We start from the raw sequence: 13325 nt of genomic DNA, 5'->3' as shown, positions 1-13325 counted from the left end.
TCCACGTTCCGCCCAGTCACTGCTGTGCCGCTACACTAAGTAGGAAAGATTCTCAAAATTAATGAACTGTGTATGCCGAAAAAGTTTTCATAATCCCCCCTCCCCTCCAATGAGGCCTAGACATCTTTAGGCTATCGTGACTGAAATGTTCAGGTAGCTTGTGATCATAAATTTAAATAGATGAAGCGCATCCTGTGAGGTGAAGTGCCCCGCTCACGCCCGTCCACTTTTCCTGTCTCTGCAGGTAACTGCAACTGATGATTTCAGTAGTTCTTTTTTTATACAGGTATTTTAGTACTCGCAAACCTTCCGCTTTGCTGAACCATACATATACTATGTGCTATAGAAAGATGTGCTTTTACCACAATGAGAGAAGCATCTTTTCCTCCAAATATACAATTTATTTTCCATTGCAAGACCTAAAACCTATAAAATTATGATTTAAAAGGTAACTTTTATGAACTCAGAACAAAGTCAAATAGTTGAATGCAGGTCTTTAATCTGCTATTTTGTTAGCAAATAAGGTTTTGTTTAAGGAATGCATTATTACTTGATGACTAATTGATAGTAGCCACTTCAAAATGCAATTAAATAGCTGATCTGTGACAACAGTTGAGGGTATAAAGGAAGGTATTAGTCTTAAGGAGACAAATCAGTGTGTCTTCTATCCATGAATGTTACATTTTCATTCCCACACTTAATGTTTCTTTATTCCTCCTCCCCAGTTATAGGTCATCCTTAATTAGTGTGTAAATCATAGGAACATGGGAATATTGAGCAATTTAGTCATTTAATGTAATAAAGTTAGGAATGGCCAACCATGGCCCTCTACAGCTAATGCATTACTTTAACTCAACTAACATTTTATATACATCATCCACTAAAGGGCTCAAATAGAAACATTCTAAGAGTTTAGAAATTCATGATGATTCATGGACCCTATTAAATTGTGGCTCTCAAAGCATAGTTTGTTCACTGCAATACTAAACCTTAGAATTAATCTTAAATTTGAAGGGGGTACAAACCATCAATGTGATTTATCTACCAAGATCTGAGAAGAGGGGCTGGAATAAGTATGGAATTAAATTATGCTATCCTACAAAATACTGTATTTTGAAGAGAAACATTAAAGCTTTAATGTTTTTTGTGGGAGATTTTAAGTAATCAATGAAATTATAACCTCCACTAGTTAAACCCACTTTTTTTTTTATTAAGCATATGCTAGTGTTCAAGATTCATTTTGAAAAATAAATATCATCTGTTTTTGCATATCAACAGCTCCCCCTGCAGGTATTTTTGTAGAGATATTTCCACACAGTTCCTTCGGTGTTTTGCACAAACTGCCAACTGCAAATGCACAAACTGCTACGACTTTGCCTTTTTCAAAGACAGCACCCCTTTTGTTTTTTAGTTTTTAGGTGTAAAGTTTACTCCCTGACATTCCTAAAAGAATTCAGCACTTAATATTGCAATTGCAGGAATATCCATCTCAGATACAGGAATGTTAACTACTTACAGTATACATCCTATCATTTTACTTAAGTTAAAAGTTAATGGAAGAATCTTAAGATGTTTTAACAACTGTACAAAACTTAACTTTAGCTTCACAATACAGCTATTTTTTTCTTTCTGATGATTTATGGAATATTAACCTTACTCTTTATAAAAAAGGATCAGAAGCAATCCTCAGTGAATATTGAGTGTCATTTTCGTGTCGGGTTCAAAGGCTACTGCTGGGACTTAGTTCTATGTAATGAACATATTAAAGATTAAATAATTTAAGGTTTTAAGACTTAATAATCAAGAGCAGTTAGAATTAACTTGGATTTCAAGATATACAGTATAAAGGCATCCACCAGATGGATTAACAAATGACAAACAATTTGGGTAGAAGTGAAAATTTAATTTAATATGCATATACAAAAAAAAGCCCTGTCAATATGATTCTACTGCATCACACAACCGCTTGTAAAAATTACGCTGCATCTCTACCAAACCAATTCTGATTTTTGTTTTTCCATTACATTTTTGGACGAGAAAAAAAAAAGATACAAGAGAAGACAAACCTTAACACTTTGCAAGATAAAATCTTACCAACAGAATCCCTTATTCTCGTGTAAACAAATAATTGTTCTGTTCTAAAAATTGTTTTTTTTTTAAAAAAGGTTTAATCATCTCTATCAGGGCTCTCACTCCTACGGGGACTTCCTGAAGGCGAACGGCTAAAAAACAAAAAGGAAATATGTTAAAAGGTGTTCACAGTCTCGTATAGTTTCGGACATTTTTAGTTCTAAAACTTCACACATCTCCCTAATGGGAAGAAAACCCCTTACCTTCGTTTTGGTGGTGATGATCTAGATTTTGAGCGGCTGGCAAAAAAAATAGAAGTTTTTAAAATGTTACTTCTTGCAGTAAGTAGAAGTTCTATAGAAATTTAATCTGAAAATTTCCTGTATCAACGTGATCATGGATACAGTGACAACTTTGTTTTATATTTCAAACACCCCTTATGGATCATTGTTATACTTTCAAAAGCCTTTCATAATCTTCAGAAACCTCTTCTTCCACCCCTTGCATATGAAATATCTATGAGCAGAAAAATTATCAAAATATTTCTACTTATATCTGAATAAGAAGAAATTGTCGAGGCGACATATACACTCTTTTTTTTTATACATGTATGTTGACATCTAGTGTGCTAAAGGTCACATACTAGAATGAAAAGTTGATCGAATCTTCCTTGATAATTAAGTGCAATAGAATACTACTGGACTATCTCACCCACCCCCCACAATGTAGGGCTTCATTCTTGGCAATTATCACCACCAGTGTCTAAAGAAAAGGATGCAGCCAGACAAATACTCATTGCACTTACATTAATGTACACTTAAGGACATTTTAGTGGTGCTGACTATCTCAGGGTCTGATATTTACATACACATGCTGAAGACCGTATGTAGACTTCCACATGTAAGCTATGCATTTATCAATTTTAGGTATTTTGCTGGTTGATATCACTATTACAGAAAGTGTCTGATTTAATGCTCTCTCTCAATTCAAAGCCTAAACAGCAAATTATCAATAACAGAGCCACACAAAAGAAAGGCCTTTTTTAAACTGCATCACAGTAAGACATTTGCATCACACTCACCTTCTTGCAGGAGAGCCCGACTTGGATCTTCCAACAGAGCCAGACCTTTGATTAAAAAAAATCATGCAAGGATTAGGAAAATAACATCAATTCCTACAATCCTCACATAAAGAGGTTTCCATAAAATGAAATTTCCCAAATTCGCTGCACATAAAATATATGGCAGATAAAAATGGTAATTATTTTGTCTTTTTACTTCAACAGTCTCAGTCAAGGTTAAATGCCATCTTGGGACTCTCCCTGAGAGCATGTGAACACATTCTGTAGCCGACAGAATATGATCCACCTGTCCGCGAAGCACTGCTACCTGCCAGTATCTGCCCTTAATCACAAAACGTGAACGTCTAACTAAAAATTTCACAAGGTCATTGTACACACTCTTGCCTGACAGATCAGGGTAACTGCCCCTCAGTGTACTGGAATAGCAAGAAAACTTCCAAGTACTTCAAGGTTACTTAAGATGCTGTTGGTTACTGCATATAAATCCCACCGACAGTTACTTTAACAAAGATAACACCAGGAAGTAAAATAAGGACATACATTGTTTTTCACACATATACTGCCCACACTCAGGCATATTAATTATAAACAAAGGGACACTATGATATACCTGGCTTTTTTCCCCAAAGAATGTTTTAAGGCAAAACATTTTCTAGCTGCAGCAGAAAGTAAACAAATACTAAAAAAAGACGAGAAGAATTTAAAGACTAATTTATAAATGAAAGGTTTCCATATTTACCTGCTCCTTGGATGAGAGAGAGACCTGGACCTCGATCTAGATCTTGACCTAGACCTGAAAGAGTTAAGATTTTTCTTAAATGTACAATATCTGCATAGCAATAGTTGTAGAAACATCTTGTTAAAAATGCAAAGAGTAAACATTCAATTCCATAATGAAAACTTATTTACCTGGATCTTTTAGGAGTTACTGATCTTGATCTCCTTGGAGAACCTGACCTAGACCTGCGAGGAGAAAAGGATCTTGACCTGAAACAAAATAAGAGTAAATATATCAGGAATGTTAAGACACTTTAACATCTGACATTTCTAAATGAATATGGAGTAACGAAAATACACAGATTAGATTGTTGAGCTGCATCGGCATGCGAGATGCAAAGAAACAAGCAAACTCCATGCTGAAAAGTAAAAAAGAAACATTGTGGAGACTTCAGAATAACCTTTTCAGCGTGGAATAATCCCCTACTTATCCCATTAGTATTTGTTCCATCATTTTCACAGGTTTATTTTACCTACCTAAAGAATTTTCAATAAATCAAGAACAAAGTTTGCAGATCAGGGGCCACTTAGCTGACCCCATTTCGGCCCATTTGCTTTGAGCAGATAATTAAGCAGATTCATCTCATCCAGCCATTTCTTGAAAGAAGCAACGTTAATTGTCTACAACTTGACAGACAAGCTCGTCTCGCATTCCCACGAGCCTCAGTGTCAAGAGGATTCTCCTCTCCGCGGGTTTTTAAACGAACTCCCTCATAATTATATCCTCAAATTACTCAACCCCAGCTTTATTATCCCCGAGGGGAAGTGATCTTGGGGCAGAGCGCATCAAAGCCAAGACCATGATCCACACACTCACCTCCTGCCCCGGCTTCTGCTGCGTGAGCGAGAGTACCTCCTCCCCCTGGACCTGGAGTGGGACCTAGACCTGGACCTACCACATTCAGAAGGAACTCCATCAACAGGCGCCACAGTGCGGTGGGATAACACACTGTCCGTATGCTGCTTCTGTAAGGCTTAATTCAAACTTCTATACTAGTATAAGTCTGTCACTTTGAAAAAAATGGAAAAATATAATCTAATACATACAAATATACATACAGATTACTTGCTTTGGTCCTTATACTGCATCTTAACACATTTTGTATATCTGAGCTGCATAAAGCAGACAAGTTGCTAACTCAAATAAAATAAATGATACATTACATTATTCTTACTCTGATATTAAAAAATAAAAAGAACACATTAATTGGTACTTGAAATAAACCTTGCAAGTTTGCAGGTCGACCCTCTTTGGACCAAGGTCTAGCAGATCTAGAAGTATCTATCAGACGATCTCTGCATCTAGACGTTTTCTTCAATCTAACGTCGATCAAACTGACAGCCAAATGGGCAAGCTGAGGCTTGATTGATGCAAGGAGGTTTTTCTAGACGGGAATGTGGTCAACCGGGTGGTTCCTCTTTATAAACCGGGCCCAATTGAAAGCCAAATTTACTGTTACGGCGATCACCTCGTCACAAGAAAACTTTTCTGCTTTCTATCGAATCTTATGATGAAGCTAGGTGCGGCAGGTGCTCAAGGGGATCTGGCCTCTTATGCTGATCACCTCAAGGTCTACGAGGATCTTAAGTGTCGAATTTGCTAGATGCCTCATGAAACCGTAAAGGCTCGTGACACTCTGAATCAAGGCGACTGACTCAAACGAAGAAACCTGAAAGGTTTTGACCAGGTGGATTATTAATATCGCAACAACATTTCAATATCAAATTATTGCAAAGAAAATTCAAAAAATGCAAAAACATCAGATAAAAAGTTAATATCACATGTACACCTGTATACTTTAACATATACATATGTTAAATACATGATTTGAATTACTTTGTGACAGTTACTTAAAATTAAAAGAATAAACACATTGACAAATTGTAAACCAGCATATTCTACATGTAAACTTACCTGCTCCGCCGACGTCGACTATAGCGGTGGCAGTCATAGGCATAATGGCCCTTTTCGCCACATTCGTAGCACCTGTCATTGGGATCGAATGGGCGACGGGCCGGGGGCCTGTCGTAGCGAGATCGCCTGGGCATCCCTGTTGACAACTCAACTCGAACTCTAGAGCCACAGATTACCCTAAAACGAAAAGGTGCTGGTTATTCCTAATGTGCCGTGCAAACATGCCGCTGAGAGCGAAAAGCTAACGGTTCAGTTTCCGATGCGGCACTTTCCATGGGATAAACCCGAGACAAGTGGCCTAAACGTAGCAACCCGTCAGAGGCAATACAGAGGTTCAGCACTGACCGGGAGAAGAGGCATTTCCCTCACCACAACACTGCAAGCTCCCGGGAGCCACAGGGGTTGCTCTGCCACAGTGAACCCTGTCTGACTCATCCCACGCTATCCTCAGCGGAGTTAAGCCAATTGACTGGGATTCCCTAAGCGGTGGTGCACAGCGAGCTAGTAATATGATTGTGGGTTCGAGCCTGGATCACTGAGTTCAGCCTGTGCTCAGGCAAGCCAAGGACATTTTACCAGCTTTCTACAATTCTTTACTAAATGAAAAATAAAAAAAAAGGCTTTTATTATCGACGATAGGAGGTGGATTTAAAAAAATTGTTACTTTGCAACAGGAAAATCGGAGTTTATGAAAAACAGTGTGCAGTCAGCACCTGCCAATCTGAAGCAGTAGTCTCTCAAGCTCAATTAGTCCTTATTGGACTCCAGTCAGGCTGACAATCCTCTTACTGACAGGAGTAAGAAATAAAGTTTTGTGAATGCTGATCCAATGTTTTTTAGTTAAAAAACTAAACTGCCTGAAAAACAAATACAGAAAGCCTAGTCCATTCTGCACAGTAGCAAAATCAAATGGCAGGAAAGACCCCCCCCCCCAAATTAGATAAAATGGCAAAAGGTTTGATAAATTATCCTGTCTCAAGGTCATAATCAGTAAAAATGGCAAAACATGCACAAGAATCGAAAAGGAAAGGAGGGTTTTTCATCCCAGTTATTAAAAATTTTACATGCTTTATACATTTTCATATAGTTTAGCAAAATCTTGAGAATATCAATGAATAGTATTTGCATAACTGTCAGACAAAGTACTAAAATAGTGAGTTGCTAAGCTACTGAGAATTTCCAACCTTTTACTAAACATTTTCAAGACCCAGTAAAAGACAGTCAAACAACATGCCAAAGCAAAGATGCTATCTCCTTTGGGAGTTAGGAAAACAAACAAGTTTGCTTAGAGTTATTCCTGAGAATGTATTAGGCTGCACACCTATTTTAATTAAGATGTATGCATACTTAAAACACCAAGAGCCTGAATTGTAATAAAAAATATCAAGCCTTTACTACGCCTTCAAATGCCTTACTAAATATTAACTGCAAAAATATACCAGCACTGAAGAAGCAATTGCTTGATTTGTCTTTCAGCAGACTAATCACTCAGCAGTAAACGTCTACTTTAAAAAGTGTAGTATTTTAAAAAGGTAACTCCACCCATGTTTGAGCTGCTGAGAAACATTTTAAGCTCATCTTTACAACCACATCCAGTTTTGAACAAAGCCAACTCTGACAATACTTTAAACATGACATACTTGTAACAGCAAAGCATACATTAAACTTTTGTAAAATGAAAAATTCCTTTTTTTACTTACAACCAAATATCAATTTATATAGCAGCCCACATGAATGCTTTCATTTAAAACACAGAAACCCTTGTATTTGAAAAACGGAATATTATACAATGTTCTAATGTTAGTACACGTACTGGGCAAAAGAAAACTGTTTAGTAAAAATCCTTTCAAAGTGCTTCTATATTTCAAAAGAGCAAATTACACCAGCAGATGACCTGCAAACGTTAATCAAAAAACCCTCTGATCACTTTCAGTTCACAAGAAATGCACTGCATTAAAAAAAAAAAAGTTCTCTAAAAAACTTCTCCATTACAGTTCCCGATTTCCTAGGGGTCTCTGAAGTCTCGGGCTAGTGCCAAATTCGGGTCTGTCATACTATCTACTTACTTGCCATCCAGTCCCCGGACAGCATCTTCTGCATCTCTGGGATCTTCAAACTCCACAAAGGCAAACCCTGGAGGATTCCTAGCAATCCACACTGTTCTCAATGGTCCATAATAACTGAATGCCCGCTCTAGTTCTCCTTTTCCCGCACCTGTCCCAAGGTTACCCACGTAAACCTTGGTTTCTGGAAGGAAAAATAAAAAAGTAGCACTGTACCTCTAGGTCGTGGATCCACTAATACATCCATTACTGATGTTTTTTATTCCTTGATTAATACCCTAACTGCAACCAGAACTGAATGCCAGGGTTTCAATCTGGGGTATCCTGTTCACTGTTCTTCTGTCACTGAAATCTCAGCATCTTGGGGCCATCGAATTGAGGTCATTGGCTTGATTAGCATATTACTACCCTTTGGCTGTTCCATATGTTGAAGGTTAAATGAATTTATGCATCAGGGATCTTCCCAGGATATTGAAGCTTACCTTTCTGAACACACCAATTGCAGCTGTCTTTAGAAAAGGGCTCTGCGTACCCTCCATAGCTGGTTGAACGGGTCGGTACTCTTTCCGTGTGGCAAAAGACTGTCCACAGCAAGCCGACTGTGAGCCGATACACACATTCAAGACAACAGCTTTTCAAATGCAGGATGTTGAAGCTTCTGGGCAGTACTTGAAACACTGTCCACTAGGCTGTGTGTAATTTAGTTCTATTTAGGTGCACTACTCAGTGCAGAAGATAATACTTCACTGTAGGTGCCTCCAGTAGAAAAAAAAAGTAGTTTTCAGGTATATTTCAATTTTATCCAGTTGTTTGGGGGAGGGGGGGTCCATTTTTAAAGGTGTTCAAGTTCTCATAGCAACGAATACAAAGGTTACAACACGAAAATCTGTTTACACCTGCAAAACGTTTTAAAAAATATACAAAGAGTGGGATCTAAAAATGCTCACAGGGTTATACAAACACGTTTGCAGCCTTTAGCAGACAATCACACAAGTAATTTGCTCTTTGAATTACAAGCAGAGGAGACTCACAGATGAGTAATTTAAAGACCACCACCCACCGCCTCTCGCCCAAGAGAGCGCAGTAACATTTTTAAGTCTTAAAAAAAAAACATTTCAACGAGGGATATCACGGACTTGATTGTCGAAAATCCAAAGTATCCACTCCATAATTCGCAGAACCGAAGGTTATGCAGCGATGTGCAAACGAAAAGGATTTGTGCCCATCGATGAGTTTGAGCTACTCGAGTCAATCCAGAGTGTTACCCAGATCAGCATAAAAAGAGAAACTCGAGCATGAAATCGCCTCTCTCAATTTGACGTATTTTTTTTTGCAAAAAAAAATAAGCAATGCATTGCTTTAGCTTGTAAGTATTGGGCATTTAATTTCTCTCTGTAATTTGATCAAAGCTGCCGTTACCAGAGCGCTGACCTGAAATACTGCACTGAAGGGGCGGGACGGGACTATTACGAATTTATTTTACAAAACAGGCAGAGCGTGCTACTTCCATACGCCGTGACACAAAACTAACTTCCCCGTCAACAGGAAAGGCGCCACAGCTCGACGGTGGCGGGCGAAGATGGGGTCTGACTTCACTGCTTCCTTATTTCACGCCAGTCCCCCGGTGCAATCAGCCGTACGAGTAAACCACAAAGATTTCAAAGCACCCTGCGCCGCCTGTGAGGGTAGCAAAGAATAAACCTTCCCCTGAACCCCTTCCACCGACACAGCCCGTGAAAAACGACGGCGTTTCTGCACAGAAACAAGGAGGCGAGAGTCAAACGTCAAGGGGGGCAGACGCACGACTGCACCCGAGGCGGCACGGCGTGCTCCGTCCCCCCGGCTGGCAGCGCCGACGAGCCGAAACTGCAACACCGCCTCGACCCGGGCCTGCGGGAGGTCTTTAAAACGATGAAACCGCCCGTTATTTCAACACACTACGCTGGTACGACATTAAAAAAAAAAAAAACGCGACGCTCAAGCCCCCTCTGTTCGTCACAGCGCGAAACATTGACCCCTCTGACTGGGGTGCGCAAACAACAACCAAGTAGCCGCCATTACAGGACTCTTACCCGCCATGCCGCCGAATACCCTTTTACAATCATGGAGGGAAAAAAACACCCTAACATCTGAGTTTCTTTAATAGTCATTTTTTACCGCCACGCAATAAAAAAAAAACATACCCGCCCAGGTTTCTCCCCCAAATACATTTCCCCCCCCCCTTATAATCCCTTACCTCCTCCGTACCGTCCGTATCTGGACATGATACCCCGGCTGAGCTACTCCGACGATGCAGCGCCAACCGTAAAGGAAACCAAAGCCCACGCATGCGCACCAGGGGAACCGCTTTTTCTGTGAATGTTCAAGTGCCCGACGTTATCCCCATGGCAACGGCTCCAGCCCGGTTGGGGGGGGGGCTGGGAAAACACAAGTCGCGCTCAAGCTCCGCCTGTCTTCAACCCGTGAGCTGGTGCCGTAATCGTACTTTTAAAAAGAAAATAATAAAAGGTCCGAGTACATAGCAATCTCCCGCCAGTCTTCATAAAGCAGTCCATTCGCAACATTTTTTTGTTTATACAGGAACATGTTTTCACGATACGGTACGATAAAAAAAAATACTACAGAATACTACAGCCAGTTTAGCGAAACATTTGGGGTGCTGGACCTGATGAGGTGATTGAAAACATTAACGTATAGATTAAATAACGAGCTAATTAGGTACATGTAAAATATACATTCTTTATCAGAGTGCAGAGTGCAAACTGAAATACAAGTTGGGACACATTTGAATCGAGCATTAAGTTAGTTTGTTGCGTTTTATAGCATCTAGTTTATGTCGGGTCGATACAAAAATAAAAATCGCCAATAATGTAAAACTGAGGTGAGGTCACCACAATCAAGATTTTTGTCTGTTCATTTATTTGTAAGATTTTTTTTTTTAATTAGGCCGGACCTCTTTAATCGCAGCGTTTGTTTCCGTCCGATAAAGGCTGCAATTGCACAGTTACACAGCGCAACAGCTGCACGAATGCTGCGTGTTCGTTTGTTTTAGTCCAGGATTGTTCAAATCTGATAACGTTATAAATTATAAATCATAAATCAAGGAGACAATATGAACGAGTGGTGTAAGAAGAAGCCCCTGGAGTGGTACGAGTATTTAAACAAGGAGGTGAAAGTTAAAGTTGTTGAAAAACAGGAATATCGAGGCTGGGTTTTTACTGTGGATCCCGTGTCTGGCAAGTACGGGTTCCGTTTTACGTTTTTATTTTAAGTCGATGTTTTAATTTTAATGATTCCCTTTTACCTGAGAATTAAGTCTCGGGGTCTCCTGTGAGTTATAAGTAGCCTAGGCTAAGTGGGTTGGTATGTATACAAAACGGAAGGGCCTAGTGTGTGTAACCATTCCCTAAAATTAATAGACAGTTTTATCATCTAAAATAAGTCAATTGAAGTAATGTCTTCATAAGGATTTAGTTGAGTGACTTGTCTTCTTAGAATGAAAAGCATATCCCAATGTTTTCACGTTGTACGATATATGTTCTAGTAGGACTGTTTTTTATAAAAATCCGTAATGCCTGACAACCACTGAGGCGGGATGGGGCTATAAGGAAGCAGTGGTGTACAATGCTCTGAATCACGTGTAGGGGTGCGAAGGTATTAGCCGCCTTGCAGCGATGTCCCATTTTATTGCACTCCTAATGATCTGTAGCGTTTTTAAAGTTAATTTGTAGCATCCCACATTGAACAAGGTTTGTAACTTGTCAAAATAACGATGCACATCAGCCTGAAGTGGTTTATCTAGGTTTGCCGATGCATTGATGCAATCAATGTTTTTACGTTTTCCTTTGATTAATTTACAGTTTTTAATGACATTTAACGTCTTTCGTCGATAAAAGTATTCAGAGTTCAAGTATTCAGCATTCAAGTTTTGATTAGGGTTATTCACATTAAAAAGTGTATACAGCATTGGAAAGTGTGAAATACTTTTGCAGTGCCTGGTCAGTATTGATGTTCCTTTAGAAAATGCTTTATTTCTTTTGTTGGAACAAAATTAATATAAAAAACTAAAAATTATAAATAGTTTATACCACAGCTCTGTCCATCTACCCTTCCTCTCAGGTGCATGTGATCGTTCACTTTCAAAATTAAACATGTTAGACGTGAACTAAATCCCAATCCTACACTGCCTTCTAAGCCTGCGAGAGTAAGTTCTCTCTTCATAGGTGGCTGTAAAGGCATGTGCCCTAGAAAGAAAGAAACGTGCTCCAATTAAAACCAGCAGAATAAGCGAGTGATCACATTATCCTTTCAGGCTAGGACATACTGAATATAAGCAGAACAAAGGCTATTGAGCATGAGCTAATGTCCAGCTGTAGTAGAATGTACAAGTCATTGTCCCTGGATGTAGAAAGCTTCTTTCAAAAGAAGGGCTTAAAGTAATAAGGGTTTTGGTTACTTCTTTGATGTCTGCCAACATCAGGTGAAGTGATTTTGTGAAAGGCACAGTAAGAGACGGGGTCTCTCTGTGTTCCCTCAGTGTTGTGCTGATGAATTTCGAGGAGGACGGGAAGACCTCGATCGTGGCGGTGATGGGCCACGCCGTGGAGGCGGTGGAGGTCCTGCGAGACGGGGACGACGCGGTGGCCGAGCGGCTGCGCTCCGTGTTAATGCCCGCGAGGCGGCAGGCCTACAGCGGCGAGGAGCTGGCGACGAGGAAAGCCAGCCTGCGGGCGTGGCTGGAGAAGAACTGGGTGCCAGTGACAGAGGAAGGGCTGGAGGGCGGGAAACTGTGCGTAGCTGGGGTGTTAACCATAGACCCTCCTTACGGGCCGGAGGACTGCAGCAGCACCAATGAAATTATTTTATCCAGGGTGCAGAGCCTCATAGAGAGCAACCCAGGCTGCTGTTAGCGAAATGAGGTAATGGCAACTCTGTCACGCTACTGAAACGTAGTGTTAGGGTGGCTACATGTGCTGGGATGGACTCATTGTGAAGGGTAAGACTGGGTTCACCTCAAATGTGTGGTCTCGGGTGATTCAGGTGAACGCATGGTTTGAGTTCCAAATTTAAGTTATTTTGAAATTCACAGATAGTGGCCTTTTGTTTTTACTGCATCGACAAAGCCGCACGATTTTTTCAAGCTGTGGTGTTCAGGGAATCCTCAAGTAATTGAAGGTAATGAAGAATCTTTCTTTGTTTTCTAAATTGTATTGTCTACTGTTACTATGTTAAACTCCCCCTTTTTAAAGTGGTGTACTTTTTCAAAATAAATGCAGTGTCAAACTGTCCTTGATTAAATTGAGTACAAAGGTACAAACAAGTATCACTTGCCCTCCATTTTATCCTCTTGCATAATAACCATAAGTTCCAGAAAAAAACACGGGAAAAGTAACTACTGTAAATGCTGTGTGTATCTCTA

The 13325-nt window shown here is 39.8% G+C and overlaps 2 protein-coding genes across 3 annotated transcripts; one reads left to right on the top strand and one right to left on the bottom strand.

Moving 5' to 3' along the window:
- Nucleotides 1-1888: 1888 nt before the first annotated feature.
- Nucleotides 1889-10250, bottom strand: srsf7b (serine and arginine rich splicing factor 7b). 2 transcript variants are annotated; one of them, XM_015362597.2, is made up of 9 exons: nt 10154-10250; nt 7910-8090; nt 5844-6020; nt 4746-4820; nt 4061-4138; nt 3891-3944; nt 3152-3196; nt 2334-2369; nt 1889-2222 (listed from the first exon to the last, which is right to left on the bottom strand). In XM_015362597.2, the coding sequence occupies exons 1-9, from the start codon at nt 10233-10235 to the stop codon at nt 2168-2170; spliced, it is 783 nt and encodes a 260-aa protein (XP_015218083.2). In that variant the 5' UTR covers nt 10236-10250; the 3' UTR covers nt 1889-2167. The 2 variants fall into 2 exon arrangements, with proteins under 2 accessions (XP_015218083.2, XP_006638601.2); XM_006638538.3 differs by having other exon boundaries at nt 10143-10249.
- A 635-nt stretch (nt 10251-10885) lies between these two features.
- On the top strand, nt 10886-13229 carry gemin6 (gem (nuclear organelle) associated protein 6). The gene is made up of 2 exons (XM_006638553.3): nt 10886-11146; nt 12444-13229. Exons 1-2 carry the CDS (start codon nt 11019-11021, stop codon nt 12814-12816), a joined length of 501 nt encoding a protein of 166 aa, XP_006638616.1. The 5' UTR covers nt 10886-11018; the 3' UTR covers nt 12817-13229.
- The last annotated feature ends 96 nt before the right edge of the window (nt 13230-13325 follow it).

Source organism: Lepisosteus oculatus, chromosome 17 (assembly GCF_040954835.1).
Source record: "Lepisosteus oculatus isolate fLepOcu1 chromosome 17, fLepOcu1.hap2, whole genome shotgun sequence".
NCBI lineage: Eukaryota > Metazoa > Chordata > Actinopteri > Semionotiformes > Lepisosteidae > Lepisosteus > Lepisosteus oculatus.
This window is presented reverse-complemented; position numbering and strand designations above follow the sequence as displayed.

What these genes read in the sequence shown, in the direction of transcription:
- srsf7b (XM_015362597.2), bottom strand. Translation starts at nt 10,235, where the DNA reads ATGCGTGGGCTTTGGTTTCCTTTACGGTTGGCGCTGCATCGTCGGAGT. An exon ending in AGCAGAAGCCGGGGCAGGAG is followed by an intron (nt 4,139 to 4,745) that starts GTGAGTGTGTGG and finishes ATTTTGTTTCAG; the next exon opens with GTCAAGATCCTTTTCTCCTC. An exon ending in CTCTCTCATCCAAGGAGCAG is followed by an intron (nt 3,197 to 3,890) that starts GTAAATATGGAA and finishes TTTTAATCAAAG; the next exon opens with GTCTGGCTCTGTTGGAAGAT.
- gemin6 (XM_006638553.3), top strand. Translation starts at nt 11,019, where the DNA reads ATGAACGAGTGGTGTAAGAAGAAGCCCCTGGAGTGGTACGAGTATTTA. An exon ending in GTGGATCCCGTGTCTGGCAA is followed by an intron (nt 11,147 to 12,443) that starts GTACGGGTTCCG and finishes GTGTTCCCTCAG; the next exon opens with TGTTGTGCTGATGAATTTCG.